The sequence below is a fragment of the Miscanthus floridulus genome, chromosome 14, assembly GCF_019320115.1.
Source record: "Miscanthus floridulus cultivar M001 chromosome 14, ASM1932011v1, whole genome shotgun sequence".
Taxonomy (NCBI): Eukaryota; Viridiplantae; Streptophyta; class Magnoliopsida; order Poales; family Poaceae; genus Miscanthus; species Miscanthus floridulus.
In genome coordinates, this window is record NC_089593.1 from 12,591,352 (window position 1) to 12,610,513 (window position 19,162).

General features: G+C 50.2%; 2 protein-coding genes across 3 annotated transcripts; one reads left to right on the forward strand and one right to left on the reverse strand.

The window, feature by feature from the left end:
* The first annotated feature begins 1,701 nt into the window (after positions 1 to 1,701).
* LOC136504510 (cyclin-dependent kinase B1-1) lies at positions 1,702 to 5,335 on the forward strand. Its single transcript, XM_066499446.1, has 7 exons — positions 1,702 to 2,301; positions 3,212 to 3,273; positions 3,358 to 3,469; positions 3,573 to 3,666; positions 3,991 to 4,060; positions 4,453 to 4,591; positions 4,955 to 5,335. Exons 1-7 carry the CDS (start codon positions 1,945 to 1,947, stop codon positions 5,045 to 5,047), a joined length of 927 nt encoding a protein of 308 aa, XP_066355543.1. The 5' UTR covers positions 1,702 to 1,944; the 3' UTR covers positions 5,048 to 5,335.
* Positions 5,336 to 7,345: 2,010 nt separating this feature from the next.
* Positions 7,346 to 16,594, reverse strand: LOC136504197 (obtusifoliol 14-alpha demethylase). Of its 2 annotated transcripts, none has more exons than XM_066499046.1 (3): positions 16,330 to 16,594; positions 15,605 to 16,211; positions 7,346 to 8,700 (listed from the first exon to the last, which is right to left on the reverse strand). In XM_066499046.1, exons 2-3 carry the CDS (start codon positions 16,091 to 16,093, stop codon positions 7,699 to 7,701), a joined length of 1,491 nt encoding a protein of 496 aa, XP_066355143.1. In that variant the 5' UTR covers positions 16,094 to 16,211; positions 16,330 to 16,594; the 3' UTR covers positions 7,346 to 7,698. The 2 variants fall into 2 exon arrangements, with proteins under 2 accessions (XP_066355143.1, XP_066355144.1); XM_066499047.1 differs by having other exon boundaries at positions 15,605 to 16,084; positions 16,330 to 16,592.
* Between the last annotated feature and the right edge of the window lie 2,568 nt (positions 16,595 to 19,162).

The following is a 19,162-nucleotide window of genomic DNA, read 5'->3' on the forward strand; positions in this document are numbered from 1 at the left end:
CTAGACGGAGACAATGGGGTGGGTACAGGAGAGACGGCGCTCACGCGGAATGCTGAATCCGGTGACCTCGTGCCCGGGCGCGGACAGATCCAACGGCAATGGGATGGTGGAGCCGACGAAAAGGCTAGAGGGGAGTGAGCTGGTGCGGTGAGGTCGCGAGGACAGAGCAGAGGATCTGAGCTGCTAAGGGGGGTGGAATGGGAAATAAAAAAAATTGCCACAGCAAAAACGATATTCTGTTCTTGCCATTTTCTTTGGTCTTTTCAATTTTATGCCACTCTCTCGTTGTTACGAGTTCAAATAGCACCTTCCTAAAATTTCTTCACATTTGCCATCGAAGTGAGAATATTTCTTAGGCTAGTTTCAGTGGTAGTTTTATTAGAGTTTTATTTACATTTAATAGGGTGCCACATAAGCGTTTTTTATGATGTGGCAACGTTTTTAATTAGAGAGACAAGAAGTGAGCTTTATGGGATGAAACTCTTTTGGCACGACTACCAGCTCTCTATGAGTCATGAAATTAAATGTCAATAAAACCAAAGAATGAAACTCTCCATTAAGAATAAGTGTTTCATTTTATTTTACAGTCTTGGAAACAACGCCATAAAACTCAGCATCGAGACTGACCTTACAAGTTTACTAAAAATGGTCATTTTTTCTTGTGCGACGTGTTAGGTCATTATGCTAGTGTGGAGACACATTGCGAAAAGACAGATCCGAACACTTGCCTCGGATTGACTTCAATATACAATTGCTCCAATGAATAATCATAATATCTATCTTTAAAAGATTCAATAAAAAGACAGCCGGCGGATCTCTTTGTATGTCTTGTCCGGAAAGAGGACTTAATGATTATTCGCCCGTCAAAACTAAAAGTTAAAATTGCTGTGGATAGGGATCCTGTGAAAACATCTTTTGAGGAATGAACTAGACCGTAGTATTTCTCAAGAGCTACACCTGGGGCGCGTTTAGTTTGGCAAAGTTTGCACCATAGTGCACGATTCTTCACTGTAGCATTTCGTTTGTATTTGTGAATTATTGTTCAAACATTGACTAATTAGGCTCAAAAGATTCGTCTCGCAAAGTTAAAGCAAACTGTGCAATTAGTTTTTGATTTCATCTACATTTAGTACTCCATGCATGTACCGTAAATTTGATGTGACGAAGAATCTTCTTTTTACATAGTGCACTTTTGAAGAACTAAACAAGGACCTAGTCTCAGCAGCATCAACTCGCACGACTCTTTTCTTTCTCTCGTGCCCAATCAATTCGGTGGAGGACACATTTGCCTCCTCCGTTCCCCGTCTCAGTGCCGCCAGCCGAGATCTATCTTTAATAAACAGGGGTAGGTGAGCAATTCTCGTTGAGCACTAATCTTGCTTTAAAAGATCCTAAAATATTAAGTGTATTTGAGACAAAGGGTGTACTAAATTTTTTCTTTTTCGAGTGAAGAGAGAGCTTTATTAGCTAGAGAAAAAGGGTGTACTAAAATTATCTACAGTTTAGAACAGAGGAAATATGAATTTTAACTGCGCGCAAAGTACCAGGTGATCCCTTCATCGTCATTAGCCATATATATAATTTAATTTCATTAATTAACGTGGCAACGAAAAACCAATCCCCATCCCATAGGTGCAGTTTGAAGTTCGAGCCATCGGCGTGTGCGCGAAGCCTCAGCCTCCTCCCGACCGTTGCCCGGAGCGGCCCATTTCTCTCTTCTTTCTCTCTCCCACGCGGCGGGTCGGCGGCGTCGCATTCACTCTCACACACATTTCGGCTCCCTTTCCCTCTCTCCCCCCACTCCTCCCCCTCCCCGTCCTCCCTACTGGGTTTGCCTTTGCGGCGTCGCCCTCGCCCTCATCCACCGCCACCGCCAGCCGGCGAGAGTTCGCGATCCGTGTTCGCGGGGGAGGGCCCCGGCCGGCGCGACCGCGACGACGCGCGATGGAGATCAACATCGTGGACAAGTACGAGAAGCTGGAGAAGGTCGGGGAGGGGACCTACGGCAAGGTGTACAAGGCGCAGGACAAGGCGACGGGGCAGCTGGTGGCGCTGAAGAAGACCCGGCTGGAGATGGACGAGGAAGGGATCCCGCCCACCGCGCTCCGCGAGATCTCCCTCCTCAACCTCCTCTCCCACTCCATCTACGTCGTCCGCCTCCTCGCCGTCGAGCAGGCCGCCAAGAACGGCAAGCCCGTCCTCTACCTCGTCTTCGAGTTCCTCGACACCGACCTCAAGAAGTACCTCGACGTCTACCGCAGGGGACCCGCCGCCAGGCCGCTCCCCGCCACACTCATCAAGGTGCTAATAATCACGCTTACTTTACTCACTTCATGTCAGTTGTCACTCGGGGAGTACTAGTTATTAGTTGCCTGCCTGGTTTACCTCTGTCGTCTGTAAAAAATGATACATTTTGTAATCGGTCTTCTGAGCAATTGAGCGCTTCGATCAGAAATCAGAAATAAGTAGCCTGGCGTTTACAAATCACATCCTTAATTTAATTCTGACAACAGTACAATTCTGATCAGAAGGAAATAAAAAGCCACATAAATGTCTACTGCTCATGCGCCAATCGATCTGTGCAATTGATCCCTCTTGACCAGAGCAAACTAGCCTGTGCATTACAAATGGTATTTTCAGCTCCGACAAAGGTGAGGATCTAACTGGATCATCATAGGTTCAAAACATTGGGCCGTATATATGTTTGACCGACTGTAAAATCAAAGCACTTAACTGTGAAATTGAATTCAGATGTTTTGTCTGTTCTCCTGCTTCTGCACTGAACACAGGCGAATTACGTTGTTTCTCAGGTTCAGTAGTTAACTGTCGTAAGTCAACATATACTGATTATATTTTTCAGTAAGCTGGCAGATGATGTGTTAATCTGTGTTTACAGTTTCTCAAATTAACGACAAGAGAGTTAAATTTTGGAAGCAACTATCCTGCACTGTTTATTGATAATTTGTGAGGACCCAGATTGGTCCCCAATCCCCTTAATTGGAGTTCCGTCCTTGTGATTCGAGAAAAGTTCCAGTATTTGACTAGTGAAGCATTTAGTACATCATGGGCGATGAGTCATTCTCTTCTACCTTTACTCTCTTGAAAACTTGTTTGACCAATGCAGCAATTCTTGATTGTTATATACCAAGTTTTGAAGCTCACCCTCCTTTGGTTCCTTTTGAACTAATGTACTTTCTTTACTTCTTTCCAGAATTTCCTGTATCAGTTATGCAAAGGAGTTGCACACTGCCATGGCCATGGTGTCCTTCACCGGTTGGATTTCTGTTGCTGAACTCATCAGATGAATACAACATCGCATTTTCCACTTATATGGTTCATGCTCAAATTTATTTATAGGGATTTAAAGCCACAAAACCTGTTGGTGGACAAGGAGAAGGGGATACTGAAGATTGCTGATCTTGGTCTTGGTAGAGCTTTCACTGTGCCTATGAAAAGCTACACCCATGAGGTACTGGTTACCATCCGGAGTTGGATTGCCTAATGCAGTTTTAGTTTTTAACAGAGTTTCTGAGCATGATCCAGTAAGCTCTTTATATTGTGTATTTGTGTAGATTGTGACACTTTGGTATAGAGCTCCTGAAGTTTTGCTTGGAGCAACACATTACTCAACTGGCGTTGATATGTGGTCTGTTGGATGCATCTTTGGTAAGCCTATTCTCCTTTTTCAGCCTTTAATCAAGATGCCATGTACTATGCCTTGGTGCTGAAAACTTGATGCATTATATGTATATAATATATGGAGTCAAATGCAATAACAGATGCATGTTCATGAGTACAAGGAATTTAGTAGTGCCCCCACAATCCAAACTGTCCACATCATTTAATTTATGACCAACCAAATAGCACATTGTGCTTAGGCTTAAAATATTGTCCTTGCTCCTCTTGATTATGAGATGGTGTATTCAAATGATTTTGTACTTATGCTGAAAACTTTTACCCCATTGTGATGTTCATAACTTTTTAATGCAGCTGAAATGGCCCGACGGCAGGCCCTCTTTCCTGGTGACTCTGAGTTGCAACAGTTGCTTCACATCTTCAGGTCCTTTTCTTTTCCTTCTGTATTCAGTCGTTGCTACCATAATATGAGCAGCACCTTCCTTAGTTGCTAGGATAGTATCATTCTGATAATTGTGAAGTTGTTCTCTTATCCTGTTGAAGGAACGCTGCACATAATATTTTGCTGCAGTTCTTGTATTTCATTAGTTCTTTCTTGGGATAATCTGAATGTGTTATTAAATGAGATGGTAGTTTGATTTTCAATACTCTTCACTGTTAGACACTACTCCAATGGCTAAATTACACTTGAATTCTTGATTGTCTTAACTTTCAAGGAATAGCTTGCTTGCACATATTAATGTCATTCTATATCAGTCTGGTTCTACAAACCTGTATTGTACAATGTATTGACCAAAATATGCTTTTCGAAAAAAGGTTGCTGGGAACACCTACTGAGGAGCAGTGGCCTGGAGTGAGTGATTTGAGGGATTGGCACGAGTTTCCACAGTGGAAGCCCCAGAGTTTGGCACGTGTCGTCCCAACACTGGAACCTGAAGGCGTAGACCTGCTATCAGTAAGTTCTAAGAGTGATGTACATGCTGATTTACTGTGTTCTCTTAAATTCAAAGTGTTAATCAACCAACCTAAGATACCTTGCTTCAATTACTCACCTGAAGTCGATCCATTTATTTTTGTCATATTTGAAATAGGTCTCTGCATATTTTGTTTTGGTGCCTTGCCCCAATATGTGACTTGTTTAGTGCATTTATTGTTAACACGCTTCCTAAAATCAATATCTGGTTATGCTTTAAAAAAGAAAAGTGTAGTTACAGTTCCATTCGGATGTTTCACAATGCCTTTGAACAAGAAACTGAGCGATGTTCTGTTTCTAAAAAAGAAAGAAACTGAGCTGACAGTTTGTATTCATGTGTTGCAGAAAATGCTTCAGCTTGATCCTTCAAACAGGATATCAGCTATAGCTGCGATGGAGCATCCATACTTTGACAGCCTTGACAAGTCCCAGTTCTAGCCATTGTACCATGCAATTCAGAAGCGAAGGCGCTACTCTCTTTTAGTGAGATTTTCAAATGGAGATATGAATTTCACTTGCCATCTAGGCAACTGGTTCATACTTTTTACCGATCTGTTAGTGAGCGAAAATTGGCATGCCTATCTTTTCATGTGAGGGTCATATGTTTTTCACCTTTCCTGTTGTAGTGATTATCGTTGCCTGTTGTCTTAAAAACTTATTGTGGCGTGTAACAAGAGTTACCTGTGGGAGGCCTGTGATAATGCTCTTTAATTCTCACCATCCATTTTCTTCAGTATGGATGTGAAATAGGAAATCTGATTTCCTGATTACCATCTTCAAGTTTCAGCTTTCCTTTTTGTTCTTTTAATAAGCATGTGATTTCATTTTTCTTTTCTCTCCCATGACGCCGTCGTGAATCGCACCAGCTCATTAACAAAGTTATGTAACCAAGCTGAAATTCACGAGGTACAGATAGCTAGAACATATACGTGTTAGGGGACAGAATCTAAACCAGTTTAGGTTAAAGAATACGTGTCAAACAACTAAGATGGTCAGCACAAAAGCAGTCAGTCAGCTAGGAGGATACATATTGCAAATGACAGTCAAGTTTGGGGCATGAAAGAAACCGGCAAGCAAAATGCATTAAAAGTGGTCAAACTTCAGTGTCGATATCCTAGAAAGCGACAAAATACCCGGTGCTCCCATTTGAAAAAAGGGGAATTTTGCTCAGGGACATTGCAAAAAGGTCTAATATGCTGTTGGACACCGCCAAATCTAAAATATGCCCAGTACCATTATGAAATCATGATTCTTGGCTGCTGGACACCGCACTCGCAAGCCTGCGGAGCTGCAAGCCGCCCGCCCGTGGCCTGCTCCCTCTGATCCTTGGCCTTGCCGACGTCGTGCCGGGGGCGGGCAGGGCCTCGCCGAGGGCGGGCTCGCCGGAGCCCAGACAAGCTCGTCCTCGTCCATCTCCTACAGATCCCGCGGTGCAGGCGTAGGTGGATGCGGTGGGGCTCTTTCGGACGGCATCAGTCGTGCGCTCGCCTTCTGCCTCGCCGCGGCCAACGTCGGAGCTCGGAAAAGCTCGACGCGGTCCTCGTCGGTCGGAGACCCAGGCCCGCCTTCTCCTGCAGGGACAGCGTGACTCCGGCGGCGACCGGTCTTCTCTTCTTGAGGGGGATGGGGGCGCGGCCAAGGACGGGGACATGGTCGGGGGTATGCGGCCGCCGGGGACGGGATGCGACCATGGCGGACGGGGGGACAGGGGTGCGAGGGCGCGACCGGGGGACAGGGACCTGCCCAGGGGCACGCGGCCTCACCGGGGATGAGGGCACGGCGCGGCGTTGGACATGGTGGTGGCGGCGCACAGTCAGACTCAGGACGGCGTGATGAAGAGCTCGGGGAAGGAGGTGCCAGAGGTTGAAGACGAGGACAGTTTAGACATTTCCCCCACATTCTCTCTCTCCAAAACTGAAAAATGTATAAAATAATCGGTACGGTGTCTTTGGACAAAGAACTAGAAATTTGTAATGTCCGCCAGCAAATTTCGACGTTGACGGTGTCCAACAGCATATTAGACGTTTGTGCAATGTCCGTGAGCAAAATTCCCCATTCATGCAAAGTTCTATGTACTTTTAAAATTTGACATGCAACAAAAATATGTATATGGAAAAAGTGAAAACAACATGTAAATAGTTGCAGGTATCAGATCAGACAAACAGTATAACCTGCAACTATTCAAGTGTCGATTTCACTTTTTTTTTTAATCTCTGTGCACAACTTGTTGTTGCGTCTTAAATATTACATGAACATAAAAATTTGCATCATTTATGAAGGATCAAGATGACCAAGAAGAGGATTGGATTGAGCTAATCTAAAAAATTTGCGAAAATAAAACCTATCAATTTGTCAAATTCACCAATTGTGCCTAACAAGTATTCTATGGTTATCAAACAAAGTTTTTCACTCCAGGTTTTAGTCCTACACCAACATGACAATTTTAAAAATGTAAATTGCATGAAAGCAAATGCAGAAAGTAAAGATGCTTAGGAACACAATGATTTTTGAAGTACTTGGGACTGTTTTCTTCGGTTTAGTTTGTATATGTATTTTGAAGTACTTGCGACTGTTTCAGCATTCTAATACTGCTATCCATTTTGCCAATAATTGTAACACTTCATGTTTTACTAACAGAAATACCTAACAGGAACTCTAGACACTCCGAAGCTTCAAATAGAAGAACAGTACATCCTACAGTCACATAGAAGAACAGGATCACAAGTTCACAACAGATTCACACTGAACACCTGAGTTTATTCATTACAGAGAGGTTATTTGTTCAGTTTTGTGTTTACATCCATCTAAGAGAATGATAAACATCAGGCTTTCAACAATAGAGCCACACGCTTAAAGATGCTACAAGTTACAGATATGACGAAGGGAAAAGCTTAGCTAGGCAGCTAACAGGCGGAAGTTGCAGATCATGGCAGACCCACAGTGGAGCAAATTACAGAATCCTAAACAATAGAAACACCCCTACAAAGCTGCCGTGCGTACAGCAGAACTTGCACCGAACAAATGCTGACAAACATGTGAAAACAATCAAATCAACAAGAAGCAAGCATCTAAGAGACTGCACCACAATCTTAGTTGTCCACAACAAGCTTCCGCCTCTTGTAATTGACCATCACCTCACCCTTAATGCCAACCACCATGGCGTTCCAGTCGTTCTCTGGGAACGGCGATACCAGCTCGAACTCAAAGTTCCTCAGTAGGTGCGTCCAGATCGCCTTGATCTGCAGGTAGGCAAAGGGTTCACCGAGGCACCCATGCCTGCCACCACCAAAGGAGATGTATGAGAAGGCGCCTGCAGCCTTGTCCTCCTCCCTTCCAGGACCGAACCGGTCAGGGTCATATGAGTCAGGGTTCTTGTAGATGTGGGGCAGCCTGTTGGCAAAGGATGGCGATGTCGCGACAATGTGGCCCTTGGGGATGTCATACTCTTTGCCTTCCTTTGTTGTTACGGTGAAGTCGCTGTGTGATTGGCGAAGCAACATGATTAGTGGCGGGTGGAGACGAAGGGCCTCCTTGATGCACCGGTAGAGGACATCCATCTCTGCCAGGATGTCATGATCAATCTTGTCGCCATGCCGTTTCATGACATCCTTCTGCTCCTCTACAGCTTCTGCAAAGTACTGCTTGAAGCGAAGCATGTACGCTCCAGTCCAGGTTGAGGTGATCGAGCTGGTGTGCTGTCCAGCAAAGAGTGCTGCGATAAGTAGCCCAGTTACCTCACCCTCTGTGGTGGGTCGCCCATTCTTGTACTTGGAATCAATGAAGCATTGCAGCATGTCTTCCTCAGACTGTCCAGAGGCCTTGCGGGACTTGATGATGGTGGCAAAGATTTCTGCCAAACGTGCCCGTGCCCTGTCACGACGCTTATGTGCAGGGATTGGGAGGTATGGGAAGAGGACACTAATTGGCTGCATCCCATTGTCAAGGTCATGGAAGAGAGCAGAAACATCGTCAAACAGCTTTTCTCGCACCTCCCTCCCCAACAAGCACCGGCTAGCCGTCAGTATGATGAGGTGCTCCAACTCGTACTTCAAATCAACAGTGCCACTTTCTCCCCACTTTGAGAAGTACTCCTGCAGGAAAGGTTGGGGTTGTGCAGATATTAATTATCCAGCATGGATACAAAAATATGATTAAAAACAGCAAATTCAGAAAACTAGAAAGATCAGGATGACAGATGTGATTTATCATTTTATCTTGGCTTGCTAGTAAATTCTATCAGGTAATTACTAATATGGATAAAGGTATTGAACTTCATTAGGCCAGATGTACATAAAATTTGATACAGAGAATTCTCTGCACATACATGAAAACTTTGGCTTCATCATTAACATTAATGTTAAAACGAACAGAAAATTATGAAAACTAATATTATTAGAAGATTTGCGTTGGTTCAATGTTGGTGTAAGAGACACACTGCAGTAGCAATCTTAATATTATGAATAAAGGTGATGAGATTAACAAGCTCCAATGGAGCCAGTGTGATGAAATTGAATTAGCAAGGTAGATGAGGCACTCAAAGCATTTTTTTTCTTGCACTATGTGTACATCCTGAATGTGTTGCTGGAGTTTAGCAATTTATCTTGCCATTTTTGGTGTTTGTAGCCACATAAATTCAACTTGTTTCAGTAACAAGTTTATATGGAATATTTCAATGCAGTTCTGAATGAAGCTCAAGACCTAAAATTAATACTTAAATCAAGAATCTTAGGACAGGGCCATAATAATGTTCGATGTAATATGAAGCCATGCTTCTATAATTGACCTCCACATTCGACCAGATGGAGCACATCACAATATATTTTGTCAGTTCACAAGGACACATAACTGCATTTCTTTTTACAGACTTAGGAATTTCAATGTTTCTGATAAGAATATTTTTTAATAGAAAAAGGTACTCCCTCCATTCAAAATTATAAGACGTTTTGGCTTTTTTAAGATACATAGCTTTTGCTATGCACTTAGATATACACTATGTCTAGATACATAGTAAAAGCAACATATCTAGAAAAGCCAAAAAGTCTTGGAATGGAGGGAGTAATATATTATTCCCACCTCAACTCTACAATAAACAGAAAACTGTATCCAAGTGTCATAACCATTTGTGAGTTAGCAAATAAATATAGCTTGCAGAGATCAGCTAGTCAAGGGATGTTGCCCATTATCTCTAAATTGATTGTCACTTGAGGAAAAGGTAGAAAGAGTGTGAACACAGAAACAGTTCATCAGAACATACTAGAAAAGAAACTTTAATACACAAAACTAGGAAATATATAAAGAACCAAAAAAGTAGCTGTCATGTACGGGCGCACCTATAGGCGCCGTCGTGACATCAGAAGGGCCGCGGAGCGCGCGCCCAAGGCTGGTGCCACCATCAGTGGCTAAGTTTAGAAAGATAGGATTTAGTTTCCTTTTGCATGCCTTAATTATAGGACAGTTGGTTGGGCCATTGGCCATATATGCGGTGTAATAAACTTGGAGAGAGTTAAGCAAGATCATTTACCCTAAAGTTGCTCCTCTCTCCCAAACCCTCTCTCAAGCCGCCGGTGAGATCTTCTCACGGTGAAGGCCTGGAGCGCGACTACGAGTTACGTAGCCGCGGTCCGGCGACGTTGGGCGTTGAGGCGCTTGACAACCTGGTATCGGCGTCACGTTCATCCTCTCCCACCCGCTCCAGCCCTCCACCACCCCCTTCCACGTCCACTCCTTCCACCGGCCACTCCACCACCATGGCTGAACCCACCATCAAGGACCTCATGGAGATGATGAAGTCGTTCCAGACTGAATTGTCTTCCGTGAAGGCTGACATGGCCACCATGAAGGACAAGTCAGCATCGTCGTCGGACAACGGCGGCGGCGGCCGCGAGGAGCCTCCTCGTGATCTGGATCGGCCCCCACGATTCCAGAAGCTCGACTTCCCTCGCTTCGATGGCAAGACCGATCCGATGCTCTTCATCAACAAATGCGAATCCTATTTTCGCCAACAGCGCACCATGCCGGAAGAGCGCGTGTGGATGGCCTCCTACAATCTGGAGGACGTCGCGCAGCTGTGGTACATCCAGTTGCAGGACGACGAGGGTACGCTGCCATGGGGACGATTCAAGGACCTCCTCAACCTTCGTTTCGGTCCACCTCTCCGCTCGGCGCCCCTGTTCGAGTTGTCGGAGTGTCGCCGCACCGGGACCGTGGAGGAATACTCCAACAGGTTCCAGACTCTGCTGCCGCGCGCGGGTCGGCTCGAGGAGGGCCAGCGCGTCCAACTCTACACCGGCGGCCTTCTTCCCCCGTTGAGCCATGCCGTCCGCATCCACAATCCGGAGACGCTCGTCGGGGCCATGAGTCTCGCCCGTCAGGTCGAGCAGATGGAGTTATCGCGGCTACCCCCACCGGCCACCCGGGGAGCCCCTCGCACCCTGCTGCCAGCGCCGGCGCCTAAGCCGCCGCTGCTCGCCCTTCCTGCACCACCAGCGGCCGCGCCTCAGCCGCGACAGGATGGCCCGCCTTTGAAGCGGTTGTCTCCGGAGGAACAAGCGGAACGGCGCCGTCTCGGCCTCTGTTTCAACTGCAATGAGCCGTACTCCCGCGGCCACAATCGTGTCTGCCGCCGCATCTTCTACCTCAACGGCGTCGAGATCACGGCCGACGACGAGGAACCAGCGGGGGACGATCAGCAGGACGGCGCCCCTGTCTTCTCACTCAGGGCAGTGGCCGGTATGCCCATCTGTGATTCCATGCAGGTGCGGGTCTCCCTGGGCGCCACCACCCTCGTCGCGCTCCTGGACACCGGCTCCACACATAATTTCATCGCCGAGGATGCCGCCCGCCGCACCGGCCTGCCGATCCAGCCGCGCCCACGCCTCACGGCCACCGTGGCCAACGGCGAGCGCGTCAATTGCCCGGGCGTCATCCGCCGCGCCCCGGTCCTCATCGAGGGCGAGACGTTCTTCATCGACCTCTTCGTCATGCCACTCGCGGGGTATGACCTCGTCTTGGGGACTCAATGGATGGTCACCCTTGGCCGGGTAGTGTGGGACTTCGTCGCCCGCACCGTCTCCTTCCTGCACCAAGGCCGACAGGTCTCCTGGTCGGACGTCGCCGACCGTCGGCCACCCCTACTCGCCGCCACCACGACACCGAACGCCCTCCTTGAGGAGCTGCTGCACTCCTTCGAGGGGGTGTTTGCCGAGCCGGCGGGGCTGCCACCGCAGCGAGCACGGGATCACGCCATCGTCCTCAAGCCCGGCTCTACACCTGTGGCGGTTCGGCCCTACCGCTACCCGGCGGCGCACAAGGACGAGCTGGAACGGCAATGCGCCGCCATGCTGGACCAAGGCATCGTACGCCGCAGCGATTCGGCGTTCTCATCGCCGGTATTGCTGGTCAAGAAGCAGGACGGGGCTTGGCGGTTTTGCGTGGACTACCGCGCTCTTAATGCCCTCACCGTAAAGGATGCTTTCCCCATCCCCGTCGTCGACGAACTCCTGGATGAGCTGCATGGTGCACAGTTCTTCACCAAGCTGGACCTCCGCTCCGGCTATCACCAAGTCCGGATGCGGCCGGCTGATGTACACAAGACGGCGTTCCGAACCCACGACGGCTTCTATGAGTTCCTGGTGATGCCGTTCGGGTTATGCAACGCTCCGGCAACATTCCAGGCGCTCATGAACGACGTGCTCCGTCCATTTCTTCGCCGGTTCGTCCTTGTCTTTTTTGATGACATCTTGATTTACAGCAAGACGTGGGCAGATCACTTGAGGCACATCCGCGCCATCCTCGCCGAACTTCACCGCCATGTCCTCTTCGTCAAGCGATCCAAGTGCATCTTTGGGTCACCTTCCGTGGCATACCTGGGCCACATCATCTCCGCCCAAGGCGTGGCCATGGACCCGGCCAAGGTGCAGGCCATTCACGACTGGCCGGCCCCTCGCTCGGCGCGCGCGGTGCGTGGCTTCTTGGGCCTCGCCGGATACTACCGCAAATTCGTCCACGACTACGGCAAGATTGCGGCGCCCCTAACTTCGTTGCTGAAGGAGGGTTTTTCCTGGAACGACGCGGCCCAGGCAGCTTTCCAGGCGCTCAAGGCAGCCGTGACGTCGGCCCTGGTGTTGGCGCTGCCCGACTTCACCAAGGGCTTCATCGTTGAGTGTGACGCGTCCACGCATGGCTTCGGGGCGGTCTTGCTGCAGGAGCACCATCCGATAGCGTATTTCAGCAGGCCGATCGCCCCCCGCCACCGCGCTCTGGCAGCGTATGAGAGGGAGCTCATTGGGCTGGTGCACGCCGTGCGCCACTGGAGGCCGTACCTGTGGGGCCGCGCGTTCCTAGTCCGCACCGACCATTATAGCCTCAAGTTCCTCCTCGACCAGCGCCTCTCGACGATCCCGCAGCACCATTGGGTGGGCAAGCTCCTCGGCTTCGACTTCTCGGTGGAATACAAGCCGGGTGCCACGAACACCGTCGCCGACGCGCTGTCCCGGCGCGACACCACCGAGGTGGGCTCGGTCTTGGCGCTGTCCGCGCCTCGCTTCGACTTCGTCGACCGTCTTCGTCATGCTCAACGACAAGAACCAGCCCTGGTCGCCCTCAGGGATGAACTAGCAGCCGGCACTAGGGGAGCGCCGTGGTCGCTGCTGGACGGCATGGTGGCGTATGCTGACCGACTCTACATCCCGCCGGACTCCCCCCTGCTGCTCGAAGTGGTGGCTGCTACGCACGACGACGGACATGAAGGGGTGCAGCGGACTCTACATCGCCTCCGCCGGGACTTCTACTTCCCCGCCATGCGCCGCGTGGTCCAGGACTTCGTCCGCGCCTGCGCAACGTGCCAGCGCAACAAGTCTGAACACCTACACCCGGCGGGCCTGCTGCTGCCCCTGCCCGTTCCCCAGGCCGTGTGGTCCGACGTCGGCTTGGACTTCATCGAGGCGCTGCCTCGCGTTGGGGGCAAATCGGTGATCCTCACAGTGGTCGACTGGTTTAGCAAATACTGCCATTTTATTCCACTGGCTCACCCCTATAGTGCAGAGTCCGTCGCCCAGGCGTTCTTCAGCGAGATCGTTCGCCTCCACGGGATCCCTCAGTCCATGGTGTCGGACCGGGACTCCGTGTTCACCTCGACGTTCTGGCGGGAGCTGATGCGACTCACCGGGCCCAAGCTGCACATGACGTCCGCCTTCCACCCGCAGTCCGATGGCCAAACGGAGGCGGCCAACAAAGTCATCGTCATGTACCTCCGGTGTCTCACTGGGGATCGGCCAAGGCAGTGGCTGCGATGGCTGCCATGGGCGGAGTACGTCTACAACACGGCGTATCAATCGTCGCTCAAGGACACTCCATTCAAGGTGGTCTACGGTCGAGACCCCCCCTCCATCCGCTCTTATGAGCCTGGAGAGACCCTGGTGGCGGCGGTGGCCAAGACAATGGCTGCACGCGAGGAGCTCCTAGCGGATGTCCGCTATCGCCTGGAACAAGCCCAGGCTGTCCAGAAGAAGTTCTACGACCGCCTGCATCGACCGGTCTCCTATGCCGTGGGTGACTGGGTGCTGCTGCGCCTTCGCCAACGGGCAGCTTCCTCTCTTCCCCAGGCGCCCAAGGGCAAGCTGAAGCCGCGCTTCGTCGGGCCTTACCAAGTCACCGAGTGCATCAACCAGGTGGTTGTTCGTCTAGCGCTGCCCCCACGCGCCAAGCTGCACGATGTCTTCCACGTCGGCCTTCTCAAGAAGTTCGTCGGCGCACCACCGGCTACGCCACCTCCCCTCCCACCCATTCATCATGGGGCGGTGACTCCAGAACCAGAGCAGGCTGTTCGGTACCGGCTGGCAAAGGGTGTTCGGCAGGTGCTCATCCGCTGGAAAGGGCAGTCCACTGCTGGTGCGACCTAGGAGGATGTTGCCGACTTCAGCGACAAATTTCCCCAGTTTCAGCTCGAGGACGAGCTGAACGTCGAGGGGGGGAGAGATGTCATGTACGGGCGCACCTATAGGCGCCATCGTGACATCAGAAGGGCCGCGGAGCGTGCGCCCAAGGCTGGTGCCACCATCAGTGGCTAAGTTTAGAAAGATAGGATTTAGTTTCCTTTTGCATGCCTTAATTATAGGACAGTTGGTTGGGCCATTGGCCATATATGCGGTGTAATAAACTTGGAGAGAGTTAAGCAAGATCATTTACCCTAAAGTTGCTCCTCTCTCCCAAACCCTCTCTCAAGCCGCCGGTGAGATCTTCTCACGGTGAAGGCCTGGAGCGCGACTACGAGTTACGTAGCCGCGGTCCGGCGACGTTGGGCGTTGAGGCGCTTGACAGTAGCATAGAAGAAAATGACCCACTAGAAAAAAAAAAAAAAAAAAAAAAAGAGCATGCAAGGCATCCCAAAAGCCTACTAGTTAAGGTCTGGAAGCATCAGCTCCAAAGGGATGAAGATCATGTGAGATAGCCACGCATTGGCTCCAGAAGTTGCACATTAGTCATATTTTAGTTTCCTTTCCCAAAAGAAAAGGCAATCTGTAACTTTCCGAAGGGACTAGATAGTCCAATGAAGAAAAATGTGCTGAGCTCAAATGAATCGAGACAAATATAACACCATGTTTACAGTCTTAGGAAATGGAAATGAAGAGATATATCAGTCACAGATGTTAAGTCCTGTTCACTAAACCGTCCATGAAAGATACATATCACACCTGTAACTTACCAAAAATGCTCGAGAAGCACCAAACCAACAACCTTTAAGTAGAAATGCTCAGAAAATAATCATGAATGAAAACACATAAAGTATGAGGTTTATGGTACTCCTGTGCTACTATCATATTACAAACCCTGTCCCCCAAGTACTGAATTACCCCTAACATGTCCACAGTTACAGATCCACAAATCCAAACATGCCAAGAACAAGCATCGCAATTACTGAATCGCCACCACATCAAATCCAAATACATCCAGAGACTAAGAACAGATCTTAAGACATAGCAGTAAGTAAATCCTCACCTCAGCCTCAGCAACCATCTGGTCGACATAGCTGCGAAGCTTATTAGCCCGGAGCGCCTCGGTAAAGAACCTGAACTGCTCCTGCCTGACGGAGTAGTCGACATCGAAGACGACGCCAGGGCCGAAGGTGGGCACGTTGAACCTGTACACCTCCTGCTGGCTCATCTCGGCCTCGTTGCCCTTGAAGAAGTGCGCCGACACCTCGGGCCCGATGAGGAACGTGATCTTGCGGGTGATGATGGGCACCGTGAAGACGCTCCCCAGGCGCGCGTACTGCTCCCGGATCATCGGGATCGGCCCGCGCATGAACTTGACGAGCCCGCCCACCACCGGCGCCCCCGGGATCGTCGGCGGCAGGCGCTTCTTGCCGCCCCCGGAGCGGGCGCTCAGGAGGAGCTTGAGGAAGATGACGGTGGCCACTAGTAGGGCCGCGCCGGCGATGAGCCGCTGCTGCTGCGGGATGTCGGCGAGATCCATCGTCTGATTCATGGGAAACGAACGGCAGTTCCGTGGGTTAGGATCAGATCGCGGTCAATGTGGCAGTGGCAGTGGCAGACTGGATCAGATCAAATGGAGGCTGTAAACCTCGTTTGTATCGAAGAAATTCCTTTTTTGTTGAAAAAAAAACAAACGCTGAATGGCAGGCGCTACAAGAGCAGAAATAAAAGGGAGATCCTCGGCGGCCGGCGCCGCAAAAAATCATCAGTGCTGGGGAAAGATTTTACCTTTTGCTTTCCCTAATCCAATTCGTCGGGACGGGGGCGGCGATGCGGGGGGGAGTGTGGAGTCCGGGTGTTTATATAGGTGTGCGGTGTGCCACTGCCAACTGGAGGAGGGAGTGGGGTGGGACAGCGAGAGATCCCGTGGCTGGGGGAGGACTGAGGTCTAGGAGGAGCGGATGGATTGACAATGGCGGATGGGAGGTTTACGGGGGGCGGAAACAGGGGCGGGGAGCCAGGGAAGAGAGAGAGAGAGCGCAGGCAGAGGCAGAGGCAGAGGCAGAGGCAGGCACGCCGCCGGCGCCGCTGCTATACCGCTAGAGAGCTCCAGGGGCCCACCTGTTGTCGCATTCTCGCGCACACGTCGAACGCACATGTGTGGCGTGGGGCGATTGCAAGTTTGCAACCTGCTGCCTGTGCTGTGCCACGGATCCAGCGGATGCGGATGTGTGGTGCTGTGGGTGGACCTCTGGTCAGCTGCCTGATAGAGAGACACGTTGCAAAGAGCAAAATACACAGCCAGTTCTTGAACTTGGCCGACAAAGTTATTCAGGTCTCCGACAACTGCTAAAACTGATATCTATGGGTTTCGTAGATGGTATCATTTACGTCCTTAAATACACAGCCAGTTCTTGAACTTGGCCGACAAAGTTATTCAGGTCTCTGACAACTACTAAAACTGATATCTATGGGTCTCGTAGATGGTATCATTTACGTCCTTAAACTTTTAACGTGATCACTGCAGGTCTCTAAAGTTATTTATGTCTCTAACAACTACTAAAGTGATATCTATGGCTCTCTAAATTTACACATGTTGGATCGACGTCTAACATAAAGTCAGCGTGCCACGCCAGCTTATAGAGTATGTTAGACCATATTTGGACAGTGACGATACCGCTTGCCAAGTTTAGGGACCAACGGTAATCACCTTGAAAGTTCAGGGATCAGGATGACACCGCCAGTTAAATTTAGAGATCTGCGGTGATCACCTTGAAAATTCAGGGACCTGGATGACACCGTCTGCCAAGTTTAGAAACCCACATATATCACTTTAAAAGTTCAGGGACCTAGACGACACCGTCGGCCAAGTTCAGGGACCGACGATGAATTTTGCTCCATTGCAAATTTCATCTTTTGTTTTCCTTTTTTTTTGCGATTATATTTTGTTTTCCATATGACGATTTTGCTGAGCAATGCCGGGAGCTATGCCGTTCGGGACGTCTTCCCTTGCCGCCGGGGGCCGCCCTTGCGAACAAGAATCTTTTGCTGCGCTGGTCGCAAATCTCTTGTCATACGATACGACGCCTTGATGCTGCTTCAATTATTCTTACAAGAATTTGATGTGTTCGTATTGGTTCATTTTAGACCTGAGTTCATACCTGTGCTTTACAACTGAGTAATCTAATATGCAAATTGTACGATTAGATTTCTCTTTCAAAATGCTTTCAAAATGCTATGAAAAGAAACGGTCAACAAGTGTAATGGTGGATGCAAGTTGTAACATGGCTTTGGCGGATGGCGAAGGTCTCCGGCAGCGGGGTGTCGCCAAGGCGTCTTCGAGCGTCTTGGGGCAGAGACCCGGCGCTGACTAGGAAATTTCCCGACCATGCTCGAGGGGTCATCGCGGACTCCGCCAAGGCCAGACACGCATCCCGCCGACCGCTCAGGCGGGCGTCTCCGGTATTACGGGCGGAGGCAGCCTTATCTCTAAACTAATCAAACAAACGATCTTGCCTAAGTGTGCGCAGGTACTCAAGCGCGGGCGCTCGCGGTCCGCGCAAGCGTGCCAGCATGGCCCCTGCGCGGCCGGGCGGAGACCTGCGGGTGATGCCTCCGCCCAGACCGGCGGAGATTCTCCAAGGCATCGGCGCGCCCCTGAACGCGGAGGCCGACGGCGAGAACCATGGCCCCCGTGCGGCCGGGCGGAGACCCACAGAGAACGTCTCCGACCGTCCGGCGGAGACCCGCCGAGGGAGCAGCGCGCCGTGGGAGATGAAGGCCAGCGCCGGGGACCCAGGCCTTTGGGCCGAAGACCAAGCTACAGTGGCCGACTGCTCATGGAAGCCCATTACTTAGAGACGGTATGGCAGGACTGCCGCGCGGACAAGAGGCTAGCGGCAGAATATTCCAGGAATGTACTGTAGCAGTTGAGGAGCATTGTAATAAATTTTGTTATGTAGTAGTCGAGTCCTATAAATAGGGGACACTTGTAACTATGGAGGTTGGTTGGTGAACGAGTTAATGAAACCATAGTTTTCCGCGTCATTCCCTTACTCACCACTATCCCCCTGTCGTTCGTATCCCTAGCCTTCGCCCGAGGCCGATCGTCAGACGGACGGAGGCCTCGGTCTCCGCCACGCAGATTGAAACCACCAGTTTCAACATTGGCGCCCACCGTGGTTGAGCCAAGGCAAACCAACGATGGCAGGGAAAAGAAAGACCACCACCAGAGCAGCAGCGACCACAGGTCAGCGAGGAAGGCCTAGGCGCAACATTCGTAGCGCCTACGCAACCTCGCCAGCGGAGGATGACACCAGAGCAGACGCCCAGGGTCAATCACCGGAACCCCAAGACCAAGAGATTGAAGATCCGGAGGCCCAACCAAACTCAGCCACAGCACCCGAGCAAGAACTGCAACAGCTGCAAGCACAGTTGCAAAGAGCGCAACAAGAGAGGGACAGAATGGCAGCAGCATTCGTAGCTAATCAGCAAGCTATTCAAGCGTCAGCACAAGCAGCAGAAATAAGGCAGCAGTTGGCAGTCCTACATGCTGAGATGCTAAGTATGCAGCATGCAGTACCAGCAACAACCTCCGCAATCCCAGCCTCCGTAGCAACAC